At 46.3% G+C, this 12,171-nt stretch overlaps 1 protein-coding gene across 1 annotated transcript in view; it reads left to right on the forward strand.

Annotated features, from left to right (window-relative positions):
- LOC310884208 (uncharacterized protein) overlaps positions 1-8,854 on the forward strand; it is a 61,304-nt gene extending 52,450 nt beyond the window's left edge. The window contains exons 3-9 of the mRNA XM_083805666.1: positions 2,044-2,084; positions 2,117-2,226; positions 3,046-3,357; positions 4,125-4,274; positions 4,750-4,872; positions 5,662-5,694; positions 6,827-8,854. Of these exons, the coding sequence (XP_083661792.1) occupies positions 2,145-2,226; positions 3,046-3,357; positions 4,125-4,274; positions 4,750-4,872; positions 5,662-5,694; positions 6,827-6,945 (819 nt within the window). The 5' untranslated portion in view covers positions 2,044-2,084; positions 2,117-2,144 and the 3' untranslated portion in view covers positions 6,946-8,854. The remainder of the gene's footprint in view (positions 1-2,043; positions 2,085-2,116; positions 2,227-3,045; positions 3,358-4,124; positions 4,275-4,749; positions 4,873-5,661; positions 5,695-6,826) is intronic.
- The last annotated feature ends 3,317 nt before the right edge of the window (positions 8,855-12,171 follow it).

Raw genomic sequence — 12,171 nt, forward strand, 5'->3', positions numbered from 1 at the left:
CGCCAAGGAAGCGATGAGCTAATTTGGCTTGTGCTGGGGCAGGAAAATGCAGGTGGCTCACCAGGACATTGTGTCTCGGCTTTATCTTTGAAAGAGGACCTTTCCTTTGGGGGAAGTGATGCTGTTGCTTTATTGACTCTCTTTCTTGGCTTGATGAACACTGGAGTTGTCTGTTGCAACCTGTTTGCTATGAATTTATGGGAGAAGGAAAAGCAGGAGAGTTTCAGGGGGGGATTTGTTCTCCAGTAGCTCCTTTCAAAAACAAAGCCAGAACACCTTGCTGGGGCTCTCCACGCAGCTGATGCTCCAGTCATCTGCTGCTGGTGGCTGGTCTGCATTTAGGGTCTGGCATTGCCTTGTTCCAGCTGTGCAGGCAACTTGAGCAGCTCTGAATGTGGGAATTCATATTGCCCCCAAAAGGAAGGCAAGCTGGGGTAAAACCTCGATGAAAAATGTTTTCTGTCCAAAGCAACTGTTCTGTTTTAGATTTGAGTGTTTTATTGTTAGCAAAAATTTAAAATAAATGGTAGGAGGTGGCCAAGATAACTGTCAGAAACCTGCCAAAAGAGAGGATCATTAAGGCAGGGCAGTGGGAGAAGGCAGGGCTTTGCAGATAGGGTTATGGGTTTTAGAAATAAGAAAAGAGGAGGTGGAGGAGAAGGCAGGAATGTTTCCAGAGGAGGAGGAGCAAGGATGAGGCAAGGAGGCTGCAAAGGGAAGGAGAAAACAGAATATATAGATGGGAGGCTGAAAACCGGACCAGAAGTCCCATGGTGTCCCTCACCTCGGGGCAGTAACCGCCCGGTGTGCTGCAGCTGCTGCGGGGGCACTGCGTCGGGCCAGGCTCCCAGGAGGACAAGGTTGGTGACAGTCCCTCGGGACCCGAGGGGACAGGGGCAGCCGACTGATGCTTTGCAGAGCAGGAAGCAGACTTTAAGTGAGCATTGTTTGGAAGGGCACTGAATGATGTGGGGATTTTTTTGGGAAAAAAAGAAGATCAGAACCAGTTTTAGATGTATGGATAGAGAAAGAGAGAAGACCCTGTGCTCACGCGATGGTCTGAATGGTGCTGATAGCTGGTGGGACCCAGAGAAATTCTTGCAAGATCAAAGATTTGTGAAAACAGCAGCAGCGACCGCAGAGCAGAGGAATTGGTCCCTCGTGTGGTGCGAAGTGGCAGCGGACGGGTGGCAGCACCGGCACCTCCGGGCCATGCCCAGCATCTCCTGGGCTTGGGCCCTGCGGGGGGCATCGAGAACTTGGGGTGCTGCAGGGGGGGCCCAGATTTTATTCCGTGGGAAATTTTGCAGCTGGTCTCCAAGATCGGCTGCGTCCCTCCTGTGCCAGCTGGAAGGGGCTTGTTTTGGGGACGGTGTTTCTCCTGTCCCGTCTGCTCCTGGGGACTGATGATCGCGATCATTAACTTCTGCTGAGGAGTTCATGCATAAATTGGAAACTCACTCAAGGTATTTCTCGGGCAGTGACATATCAAGAAAATTATTTTACTGAAAACTTCTAACAAAAAGCTCCAAAGGGCTAATTGTTTGTTGGAGCTTGCCTGGTGAGGAAAGGTAGGTTACTTCTCTGAGAGTTTTTCTCCTTTGGAAATTAGAAGTCATGTTTTACTAAAACATACTTTACAAATTTGTTATTGTTTCGTTGAAATGATCTAGGATGCTTTTCTAACTAAATCCAAGATATTAGTGGGAAAGAAATACTAAGGGTTGTCTGGTTTTATTTTTAATTTGAACAGATATTTTCCATCAACTTTTCCAAATTAAAATTCCATTTAACAGTAAATATTTCATATTGGGTTAAACTAAACATTCATTCAGCACAGAACATCTTTCGTGTCTATTTTTGGTGTCGTTTTGGAAGTGGCAGCCATTTGTTGTATGTATTGCTGAGTGATGCGCATGGGGCCACTGAATTCCAGTTTTCTCGGCTTGAAGCTTCACAGCACTTGGCCTGGAGGCCGTTTTCTCTTTGACTAGGGAAAGATAACAGAAAGGAGGTAATGGATGCTATTTAATGTCCGAACAGGGAGATGAGTGCAGGAGGAGCCCGGTGAGCCTGCCCCAGGATCGTGGAGCATCCAACATCACCAGAGCCAGGGTCGTGGAGCATCCAACAGCACCAGAGCCATGCTCCCAGGCAGACAAACGGGCTCTGCCTGCTTCCCGTGGCTGTGCTTGCTGCTTCTCAGTGGCCCCGCTCTGCAGCCAGGTGAGTCTCCTGATGGAGCTCCTTGCTTCTCACTGCGCTTCAGTAGCTAAAAACTTTTCAACTGTTAATAGAAAGCTCGGTTGTGTCCAGCTGAAACTAAGAGCACAGAACAACTAAGGTGAGAAAAGAAATTAAGAAGGGGAAGGTGATTCACTTCTCTGTTACAACTGCCTGCCATGGGAGGAATGACTTACCCTTTGGCTCTGCCTGAAGCCAGGTGGGGTGAATCCTTTCTTAAAGGACTGGCCCTTTACCAGAAGGGTCTGAGAGAGCAAAACCCCTCTGTCAGCTGTCAGTGCCCAGCCCTGGCATGCTCCAGCACCTCAGCCAGGCTGCAGGTGCCTGCTGGTTTGTCTGGGAAGCTGTTGCCTGTGGGGACAGCGGACTGAGTCAGTGGCGCTGCATCCAGCTGCAGGCTGGCAGCTCGGCTGGCAGCGTGGTCCTGAGATCTCGTAGGTGCTGGAGATGCACCTGGTGGGATTGTGCCAAGGAGTTTTGGGAGGAGAGAAGACAAGGAGGGATGACTTGGCTGAACCTGCCTGGGCAGGGGGTCTCTTAGCTCAAGAGGGGAGGTGTCTCTCAACTCACCTCCCAGGCTGCCAGCTTCCTAGTTCAAACCCCCGAGGCAGCAGTGAGGGAGTTGTATCACATTTCAACTCCAAAAACTATTCTGGGGACTGAACCCAGTACCTTAGAAAAACTTCCCATTGGCAGACAATGTCTCCTAAGCCACAACTGGGTTCGTCCACCAGAACTCATCTCCCCAGAAGTCTGAGGAGGAAACCGGTGATTAATAGCTGTCTTTGTTTTCTCATGTAGGTATTGCTGTGTCCAGAGATTACCCTGCTGAGGGGACAAATGGCCCTTCCTCTAACAAAATAAATGTGACAGTTTATCGCTGTAAAGATTGTGACAGCAAAATTTGCCAATTATCCAATTACGAGAGGTTTGAAATAATCGGAGAAACACAAAATGGGACATTATCTAATGACATTATTCAGTTGGTGACCAGTGAAACTCACATCATTATGTGCTTTCAGCAAGAAATTAAGTATCTTAACGAAGTTTATGCCATCATCTTGGAGAACAACTCGGGAATAGGAGAATCCTGTGGCAAGCTGGAGCTTGGAGGTAAACTCAGCTGGGAGTCTAGCTATGAATATATAGATAATACTTTTCTGGTCATGAAACCAAACTGTAATATATTTGGGCAGACAGTGAGATTAATGAGAAAACTAACTTGTCAAAATGAGTGTTTGTTTTTTTTTATTATTGTGAAACATGTTAACCTGATTTATGAAGATACCTTTTTTTTTTTTCCAACGGCAGTTCTAATGATCAAATTCTGTGTTGGTTTGCAATGTATGAATCTGATATACTTTAGTCAGTATACACTGAAATTCAGGTCTAGCCTAACGAGCCATTCTGTGTTGTTCTTCTGTACAATTCAGTAAATAATCCTGCCAGTTTTCTCACAAGACTGTCAGGATGAGAAATGAAAATGCCTGTCAGTACATGTAGGATGTGGCTCCAAGAGTGCAAAGCGTAAAAAGCAAGTGATGTATAATGCAATTGCTCATGACCTGCTGAATGATGCCAAGCCCGTCCCTGAACAACGGTGTCTTCCCTCCCAGCCCTAAAATTTCATGTTCTTAATTACTGATGAAAATTTTTTGCTATCTTCATATTTGAAGACTTTGACTATTGTTTCATAGAAGGGTTCATCAGCTTTAGTGAGAAGAAAATCTGACACCTATTGAACTAAGGATGATCGTAGCAACCTCAACTTTGTGTGGCACACAAAGAATCTAAGTTGTTGACTTATAACCCTTGGTTAAAAAATTTATAAATGATCCATATTTATATTTAATGCTGCTTTTATCTTTCGCCTTCCCTAGAAAATGGGGCGCATCACATCACAGAGGAGGAAAAAATCTGCTGTGCAGTAGAGACAAATGAAACCAAAGCATATGTCAGGAACCTGAACTGCTACATTGAAAGCAAGAAAACAAGCTCAATATACAGGCCCCCTGATGATATAACTCTAGGTTAGTCTCTTCATGTGTTTGTCTGCCTTTAGCTTTGAGACAGTTTTGCTCAGATAGCTTGCTGTGAGTAGTTTCACAGGTGTTTTGGGAGGAATGTTCTGTACATTCATATCTTGGACCCACATGTGCTGTAGCATCCAAACTCAGGGGCTTTCCCCCAACCTATGCAGGTGCCTCATCCTAGGCATATTTATCCATATATACCAGTCCTGGATATAGGCATAAGTGGCTGTATCTGTAGCTATCCAGCAATAGATACAGGGATGCTGAGAGAAGATGGAATGTGGTGGGCGTGCAACAAGATTCCAGAATTCCACTTACTAGTGAATAACAAATGGGACTTTACCTCCGGGCTAAGAGGACACTTGTCCTGCGCGCACTTATTAAGGTATTAAAATAACTGCTTATGAGGCAGGCTCATTTCCTGGCATACCTGTTTGATCATTTGAATCCTGTGATTTCTTCTGCTCTGCAGATAATCCAACAGATCCAGGCAGCAGCAACAGAATTGGCATCACTGCCGCTTTCCTGATTCTTGGGGTTTGTGCAGCAGCAGCACTGGTGCTGTATTGTGTTCAAAGAACCCGAAATGGTCAAGGTACAGTCTGACAAAACGTTATGTTTCCCATGGATAACGTGCCTTTACAAGCAGCCTCGGGAGTGGAAATGGAGGTGTACAGCGTTTTCTTTCTGTATCTCGTTTCCATAAAATTGTTTAAAAAGTTGCTAAGTGATATTCATTGTGAAGGGGGAAGGCTGGGCTAGCACATGGCCTGGACTCCACCTCTGTGTTTGGTGCTGTGACATAGTCCACAGCCATCAGGCTTTAGTATGACAAATAAGCACAAATAAACTTCCTCACCACCACACTAATGCAGCCAAGTTATCGCACTTGAGAGGCAGTTTTAACTTAGAAAAGAATATATTCTTAACTTAGAAAAGAATATATTTTAAATGTTTTTGTTTGTGGTGGTGTTTTTTTGTTATTTTTTGCAAACTAATATGCACAGAAAGGACTGGGATGGGCTGTATGGACTGAATAGAGAGCATAGTGCACTGTTCTTAAAGTGCAGTAGTGCTAAAGCAGCTTTTCAGAAATTCCTGTGCTAGAACAGAGTATAGGACCTGGGCTGCAGCTGTGCTGCCATGTGGCAAACAAAGCATTATCCGTGCCGAGAGGTACCCCTCTCAGAGGTTATTTATACCTCACACTTGGTGCAGAGTTGTGGAGAAACACAAGGCCTGTGGATCTGTTTTAGATAGACAGCAGTTGCTCAGGCATTCTGGATTAATGTAAGTAGGGAAAAACAACTGCAGGTCTATTAGTTTTAAATCTTCTAAGTAACTCTTTGCTAATGCTGGTACTTTCTTGCTCTTGTTTTCCTAGGACCTGTCATAGTGCTCTATCAGATTCTTAAAGGTAAGCAATTACTTTTTTTTTGATTTAATTATGATAAATGGTAAAATCATTTAGCTACAAAGGCAGGAGTGTGTTCAACAAAAGGCTAGGTGTGTTTACTAGGACTACGCTCAGTGGATGCCCATTTCCTCACTGCATCAAGGCTGTGTTAATAGATTTGAATCCCATATCTCTAGCCCTATGCCCCTATGTGACTCTGCAGTGGTTTTAATACTTGTGTGTTGATCATTTACACACTCCTACAGACACCCTTTCAGCCTGCAGCTCCCTCCCCTACATCCCTGGCTCCAAGGTTTATGGGACCTGAAGCTGTATTGTCAGAAGCTGAGATGTCTCCTCTCAGCTACTGAACTACCTCATCCAACCAAATGCTCCTGTTGGCTCTTCCCTGGTAGTTGGTTGTTTCCTTCTAAGAGTCTAGAAATTCCAAATTAATTTGTTTAAGGTTAACTTGGTTAGAAGTTAGTTGTAGCCTAAGCTTTTTTTCTTTTGCTCCCTTTCTAGTGAATGGAGAGAGACAGCTGTCTTGAGAAGGTGATTCATCCCACTTAAAATGAGGTTTAAGATGTGACGTGAACTTGCCTGTGAAGATGCCTGTTGCTCTCTGTTAACTATAAAGGAAGCCAATGGTACCAAGCAGAGACTGTTGAACATCTACAGTTAGATAAAACACAAGGCTATCTGGGAAAAACAAGAGCTATGCAAGTGCTTACACAACTCAGTAAAGACAAAGCCATGGTAGTCTCATGGTGATGATGCTGTTAAGACATATCAGTAGACATATTGGTGTGGTAGGCAAAAAACTTTCTGCTGGTGGCTCTCCTGACATCCTGCCCTGTGGTGTAACACTCGGTGATGTTTCAGAGCTGTCCCAGACCCCCCTGAGGCACAGGCTGATGGCTGCAGAAACAGGGCAGGGTCTCAGCAGAGAGACTGTGAACTCTCTGGGTGAAGAAGCTGCAAATCTGCAAACTTTCCTCTTTCAGAGCAACAGGCAGTACGGTAGCAGGTGGGGCAGGGCAGCTTCTCTGAGGACTTCACATCTCCAAGCCTAACAGGCAATCTGATTTTATTTCTCAGTGAAATTGACCTGTGCCTTTGCCTCACAGATGTTTTTCCTTCAATTCTGCAGGTGTTATAAAACCCAATCAGGCTTACGAAAGCAGAAGGTCACAGCCATTTGAAGCATCATCTATAAAAGAGACAAACCAGGCCTTCATGACAGCAGCATCCTTCTCAAACAAAGTCTAGCCATCACCTGAAGAAACACATTTCTTTTATACAAGACCTCACAGTAGTTTTCACAAATGTACTTTCACCACTCCCATGCATTCACCAAGGACTGCAATTGCCCTAGTTATCCAACTCCAGGCTTTTGCAAGCAATATGAGAAGCTTCCTGGGGCTACTGTCCTCTCCTGGTACTTGGTTGAGGAGCCCCAGCATCACGAGATGCATGGCTTGTTCGGCAGCACAGGCTTAAACCAACTGAATCCTTCCAATGGTTTTTATGGTTGAAACTATCAGTTCTCCTAAAATCCTTTGGAGAACTGCATCTGTGCTCAGGCAGGCTGTCTTGAACCCTGATGGAGATGTTCTCTGCATATCTTCCATGTCATAACACAGTAGCGTGGCCATAGTTTTTCATCCGTTAACTCCCAGGTGGGTTCTAGATTTCCTCAAGGAGGAGTTTTGTAGAACCATGGAACAGCTTGGGTTGGAAGGGACCTTAAAGACCACCCGCTAGCTCAGGCTCTCCAGAGCCTCATCCAGCCTGTACAGGTGACCGGCTTGTTTCATTAGAGCGGTTTGGCCTTCTGAGCCAAAAGTCTGGTTTTGCAGCCACCTGCAGGCTGAAGGCTACTCTGCGGCCTCTGTCCTGTGCAGCAGAGACAGGAGGGCCTGCACTTCAGGGATCCCCAAAGGGTAGTTCTCAGGCAGCATGTCATCTTCAAATGATTTACTACTCATGCGTGATTTGAGTAAATCCTCAAAATTTGCATTATACCCAAACCAGTATCAGGCTTTTGAGCAAAAAGCAGCAGCATCCAAATTGCAAAAGCACATCCCCGAAGCGGGATGGATGCTTGTTGAATCATGTTTTGCATGGTTTAACCAACCATAAACCTGTAAGCTGGCACTATTGGCAGGAAATCTCAGAGGATATAGGATGTTGTGTGACTCTGTATACATAAAAAATCCAAAAAAAAAGTATACAAAAGCATACAAAAAAGTTATGGACCTTTTATTTTTTTCTTAACCTCAAAACTTTGGAAGGTCCTTCAAATACAAGTAGGGAATTTCTGTGTTGTTTTGCAACAGTATGATTAGTTCAACGTGCATTTTTCCAGTGCAGCTATCATGGGTGTTACTTTTGGCTCTGTTTCTCTGCTGTAAGTCATTGCTGCGAGAGCCTCTGAGGAAGTGCCAAGCATTCCCATTGATGCATTGAGCTGTGTGCTGGGCTTCAGGAGATTCCAGTGATGCGTACCTGATTTTCCTAGACCTAGAAAAACACTGTCTTAAAATTAAAGGCTATCGCAGTTCTCTGATGTGGTCTTTTAATGGGGAAAAACAAATGTGTGTATACATATTCATGTGTGCGTGTAGGGTGGTCAAATTGATGACTGACACTGTTCTTTTTTTGTGTACCCTCAGATTCTGAGTTTTTTGAAAAAGAGACAACACACTATTTGACAACTTACGTTGTAGTAATTTGAGGGATTCAAGTTTAATAGCGTGCAAGTTTAATTTCTAATCTTTAACACCAGTTGGGGCCAGAGAGCTAGTCAAGACTTGAGAATAAAGGTTACCTGCCCGGTTCCGCGCAGTGACAGTTGCTCAGCTAAATCTGTCACAAGATGCAATTCACAAACTGACTTTGGGGTTCACCCAGGCACACACTTTCCTTCTCATCTTTTCTGCCTTCCTACTGCTGATTTTGCAGACAGTGATAGTCAGAGGTGTCACTCCCAGCTGTTCTGATTTGCGCCTCCTGAGCTGCGTTTTGCCTGTAATGCCAGTCATCTGATGTCTTGGGAAAAGGGCTTTAATGATCTATGCTCTTGGCTCTCAGCAAGTGAATGATGTTGCTTTATGTGCCTTTTGACAAATAAATATATCCACGCAAATAGTTCTGAAATAAAAATCAACTGAAAATATCAGGTGGCCTGACTCAATAAATGGCATAATTTGATAGTTGCAGTTTTATTTTGATGAGCTTAGTTTCATGTTCTTGTAGTCATCACAATGCCATGTCAACTTTAAAAGTGGCTGTTCACTGGTAACCCTGCATCGATCATGTTGTTCTTTGGCTTGTTCATGTCCTTTACGAAGCATCACCATCACATGAGCCCCATACTCATAACCCAGCATTATTGTGATGATCCACTTCTCGAGTATTGCAAAACCAAAGTCCAGGAGTAGGAATCCCTCCTCCCATCTGCTTTTTTATCTAGTAGTGAGCCTTCATAGGGCTAATTGAAAGCTCATTTCACAACCCACCTGAACTCGAGTTTCTTTACAAGGATTGATGACTTTTCTCAGCTGTCAAGCATTCAAGAAATTCTCTGGGAACACTCCCTTTCCCTGTACATTCACAGAGAGAACCATTCCTGCAGGAAGAGCTGTTTGTCTTATCAGGGAGAGAGTAGGATGTGAGCTATAGCTGAGCTTCCCTTTTGCTGGTGGCTTGCAGCAACGGAACGTCTTTAAGTGAGAAGCTATGGGAGAGGTACACACCGTGCCGCTGCTCAGAAAATGCACACCATACCATTGCTTGGAGAACACAGGCTTGTCATTGGCAAAATACAGGTCAAACCTGCAAGTGCGTGAGCAGGCTTTGTATAATAATTTAAGGTTTAGCTGAAGTAATGGAGTATCTTTGTCCCACTTGCCCCTTACAAAGCCAACTTTCAATTGCAGCCTGCAGCCGGGCAGGCTGCTGAGCCTGGGGGGCACTGACAGTCTGTATCGACTGCAGCTCGTGCCTATGTTTCCAGTAACAGCCCCCACATCTGGGAGTTGTTCCGTGGTAGTAAAGTGTGGGCGTTGCCAGTGTGAAGTCAACAACAAAATACACCTCTCTCTAAATCTCTTGCTCCCCTCTCTGTCACAGTCTCTGTGATGTGAAGACAAAAGAAGCAAGTTGCTGGGGAGAGGGAGAGAACTCGGTTAAAAAGCGGCTGATGTAGCTGGAAGATATCAGCCAGGTTTTGGCACACAATCCTTTCTTCACATCTTCAGCTCATCAGTTGGGCTATCAGCTGGGGACTGGGAGGAGACCTCATCATGGTCTACATCTTCTTCACGAGGGGGAACGGGGGGGCAGGTGCCAATCTCTTCTCTTTGGTGATCAGTGAGAGGATCCAAGGGAATGGAGTCAAGCTGTGACAGGGGAGGTTCAGGTTGGATATCAGGAAAGGGTTCTTGCACTTGCCGATGCGATCAGCTCCAGACATGTTCTTCAGCGGAGCGGGGGATCGAGGCGGGCAGGGCTTTTTTTCTGGCACCAAGGCTACTCGAGGCAGCCGAGGGAGCTGCTAGGGCCTGGCAGCCCTCACGTGGGAGGCTGACCAGGCGTGGGCAGAGCCAGCAGCATCCCCTCCCCAGCCATACAAAGGCAGCCTCTAGGGAGCACGAGCGACCATGACGGGCAAGCAGGGCGGGGTGTGGCAGTTTGCGCAGCAGTGTGCAAAGGGAGGGCTCCGTCACCGCTCTTTTCCAACGGTGGTTGTAATCCGCTCCTGAAGAGCCCGGCCATGGTATCCGCCCAGCAGAAAGCCATGGCCTCTGCATCTCTTGCAGCCTCTTCAGCCACAGTCACCAATGTGGCTACCCAGAGGTCTCAGGGAAACACACAGCCGTCCAGGTCTTGGGCTGCAGGGTGTGCCCGAGTCTTCTGTCGGTGGATAAAAGGATAAAACCAGGCCCACTGGTGATAAGCTAAGGGATGGCGTGCTAGAATCAGAGCGACTGTGGGCTAGTGAGGTCGTTCGGTCTTCTCCATAAGGTGCTGTGTGCAATGAGGAACATTTGAAGTGCTTTTACACAAACGCACGCAGTATGAGGAAGAAACTGGATGAGCTAGAAGTCTTGGTCCAGTCCCACAGCTACGACATCATTGGCATAAGTGAAACCTGGTGGGATGAGTCCTGTGACTGGTGTGTTGCAATAGTTGGTTACAGGCTTCTCAGGAGGGACAGGCAGGGCAGGCGAGGTGGTGGGGTGGTGCTGTACGTGAAGGAGGGGCTGGACTGTGTGGAACTTGCAGTTGGTGATGGCCAAGTTGAGAGCCTCTGGGTAAGGATTAAGGGATGAACAAATAAGGGGGATGTCATTGTGGGGGTCTATTACAGACCACCCGGCCAGGACAACAACGCCGATGAATTATTCTTTGTGGAACTAAGAGATGCCTCAGGATCAACTGCCTTTGCCTTATGGGGGACTTCAACTTGCCAGACGTCAACTGGAATCACCACACGGCAGACAAGAGCAAGTCCAGGAGGTTCATAAAGCACCTAGATGAGAACTTCTTGGTGCAGGTGCTGAGAAACCCAACTAGGAAAGGTGCCCTCCTAGATCTGTTGCTGGAGAACAGAGAGGGTCTTGTGGGGGACGTGGCAATTGACAGCCATCTTGGTCATAGTGACCATGAAATGGTTGAGTTTAAAATTTTTGGTGACAGGAAGAAAACAGCCACCAAAACTTCAGCCCTGGATATGGGGAGAGCAGACTTCAGGCTGCTCAGTGAACTAGTTAACAAGGTCCCCTGGGAAACTGCTTTTGAAGGCGTCAGTGTCCATCAGTGCTGGTCAGTCTTTAAGCACTGCCTCCTAAAAGCACAGGATCAGGCAATTCCAAAATATCGGAAGTCAAGCATGTGGGACGTAAGGCCGGCTTGGCTGACCAGGGACCTTCTACTGGAGCTTTGGCGGAAAAAGAAAGTGTACGGCTACTGGAAGCAGGGTCAGGCAACGCGGAAGGAATACAGGGACACTGTTCACGTTTGTAGGGAGAAAATTCATGTGACCAAAGCCCAATTAGAGTTGAAGCTGGCCAGGTCTGTGGGAGACGATAAAAAGGGTTTATTTTAAATATGTGAATAGAAAAAGGAGGACCAGAGGAAACATAGGTCCAGTACTTGATGGGGAAGGTCACCTCACAGGCAAGGACACAGGCAAAGCAGAGACATTTAATGCCTTCTTTGCCTCCATCTTCAACATTGATGATGGGTTTGGGACCCCAGGTGCCCATCTGGAGGACTGTGACAGTGGGAATGACAAACTCCCAACTGACCCTGAACGTGTGCGGGATTTGCTGCTCCATCTGGATCCATACAAGTCCATGGGTCTGGATGGGATTCATTCCAGGGTGCTTAGAGAGCTGGCTGACGTCATCGCGGGATGTCTCTCAATTATTTTTCAATGGTCTTGGGAATCTGGAGAGGTCCCAGTTGACTGGAAGCTGGCAAATGTTG

The sequence above is a fragment of the Anser anser genome (assembly GCF_964211835.1).
Source record: "Anser anser genome assembly, chromosome: 19".
In the NCBI taxonomy this organism is placed as follows: Eukaryota; Metazoa; Chordata; class Aves; order Anseriformes; family Anatidae; genus Anser; species Anser anser.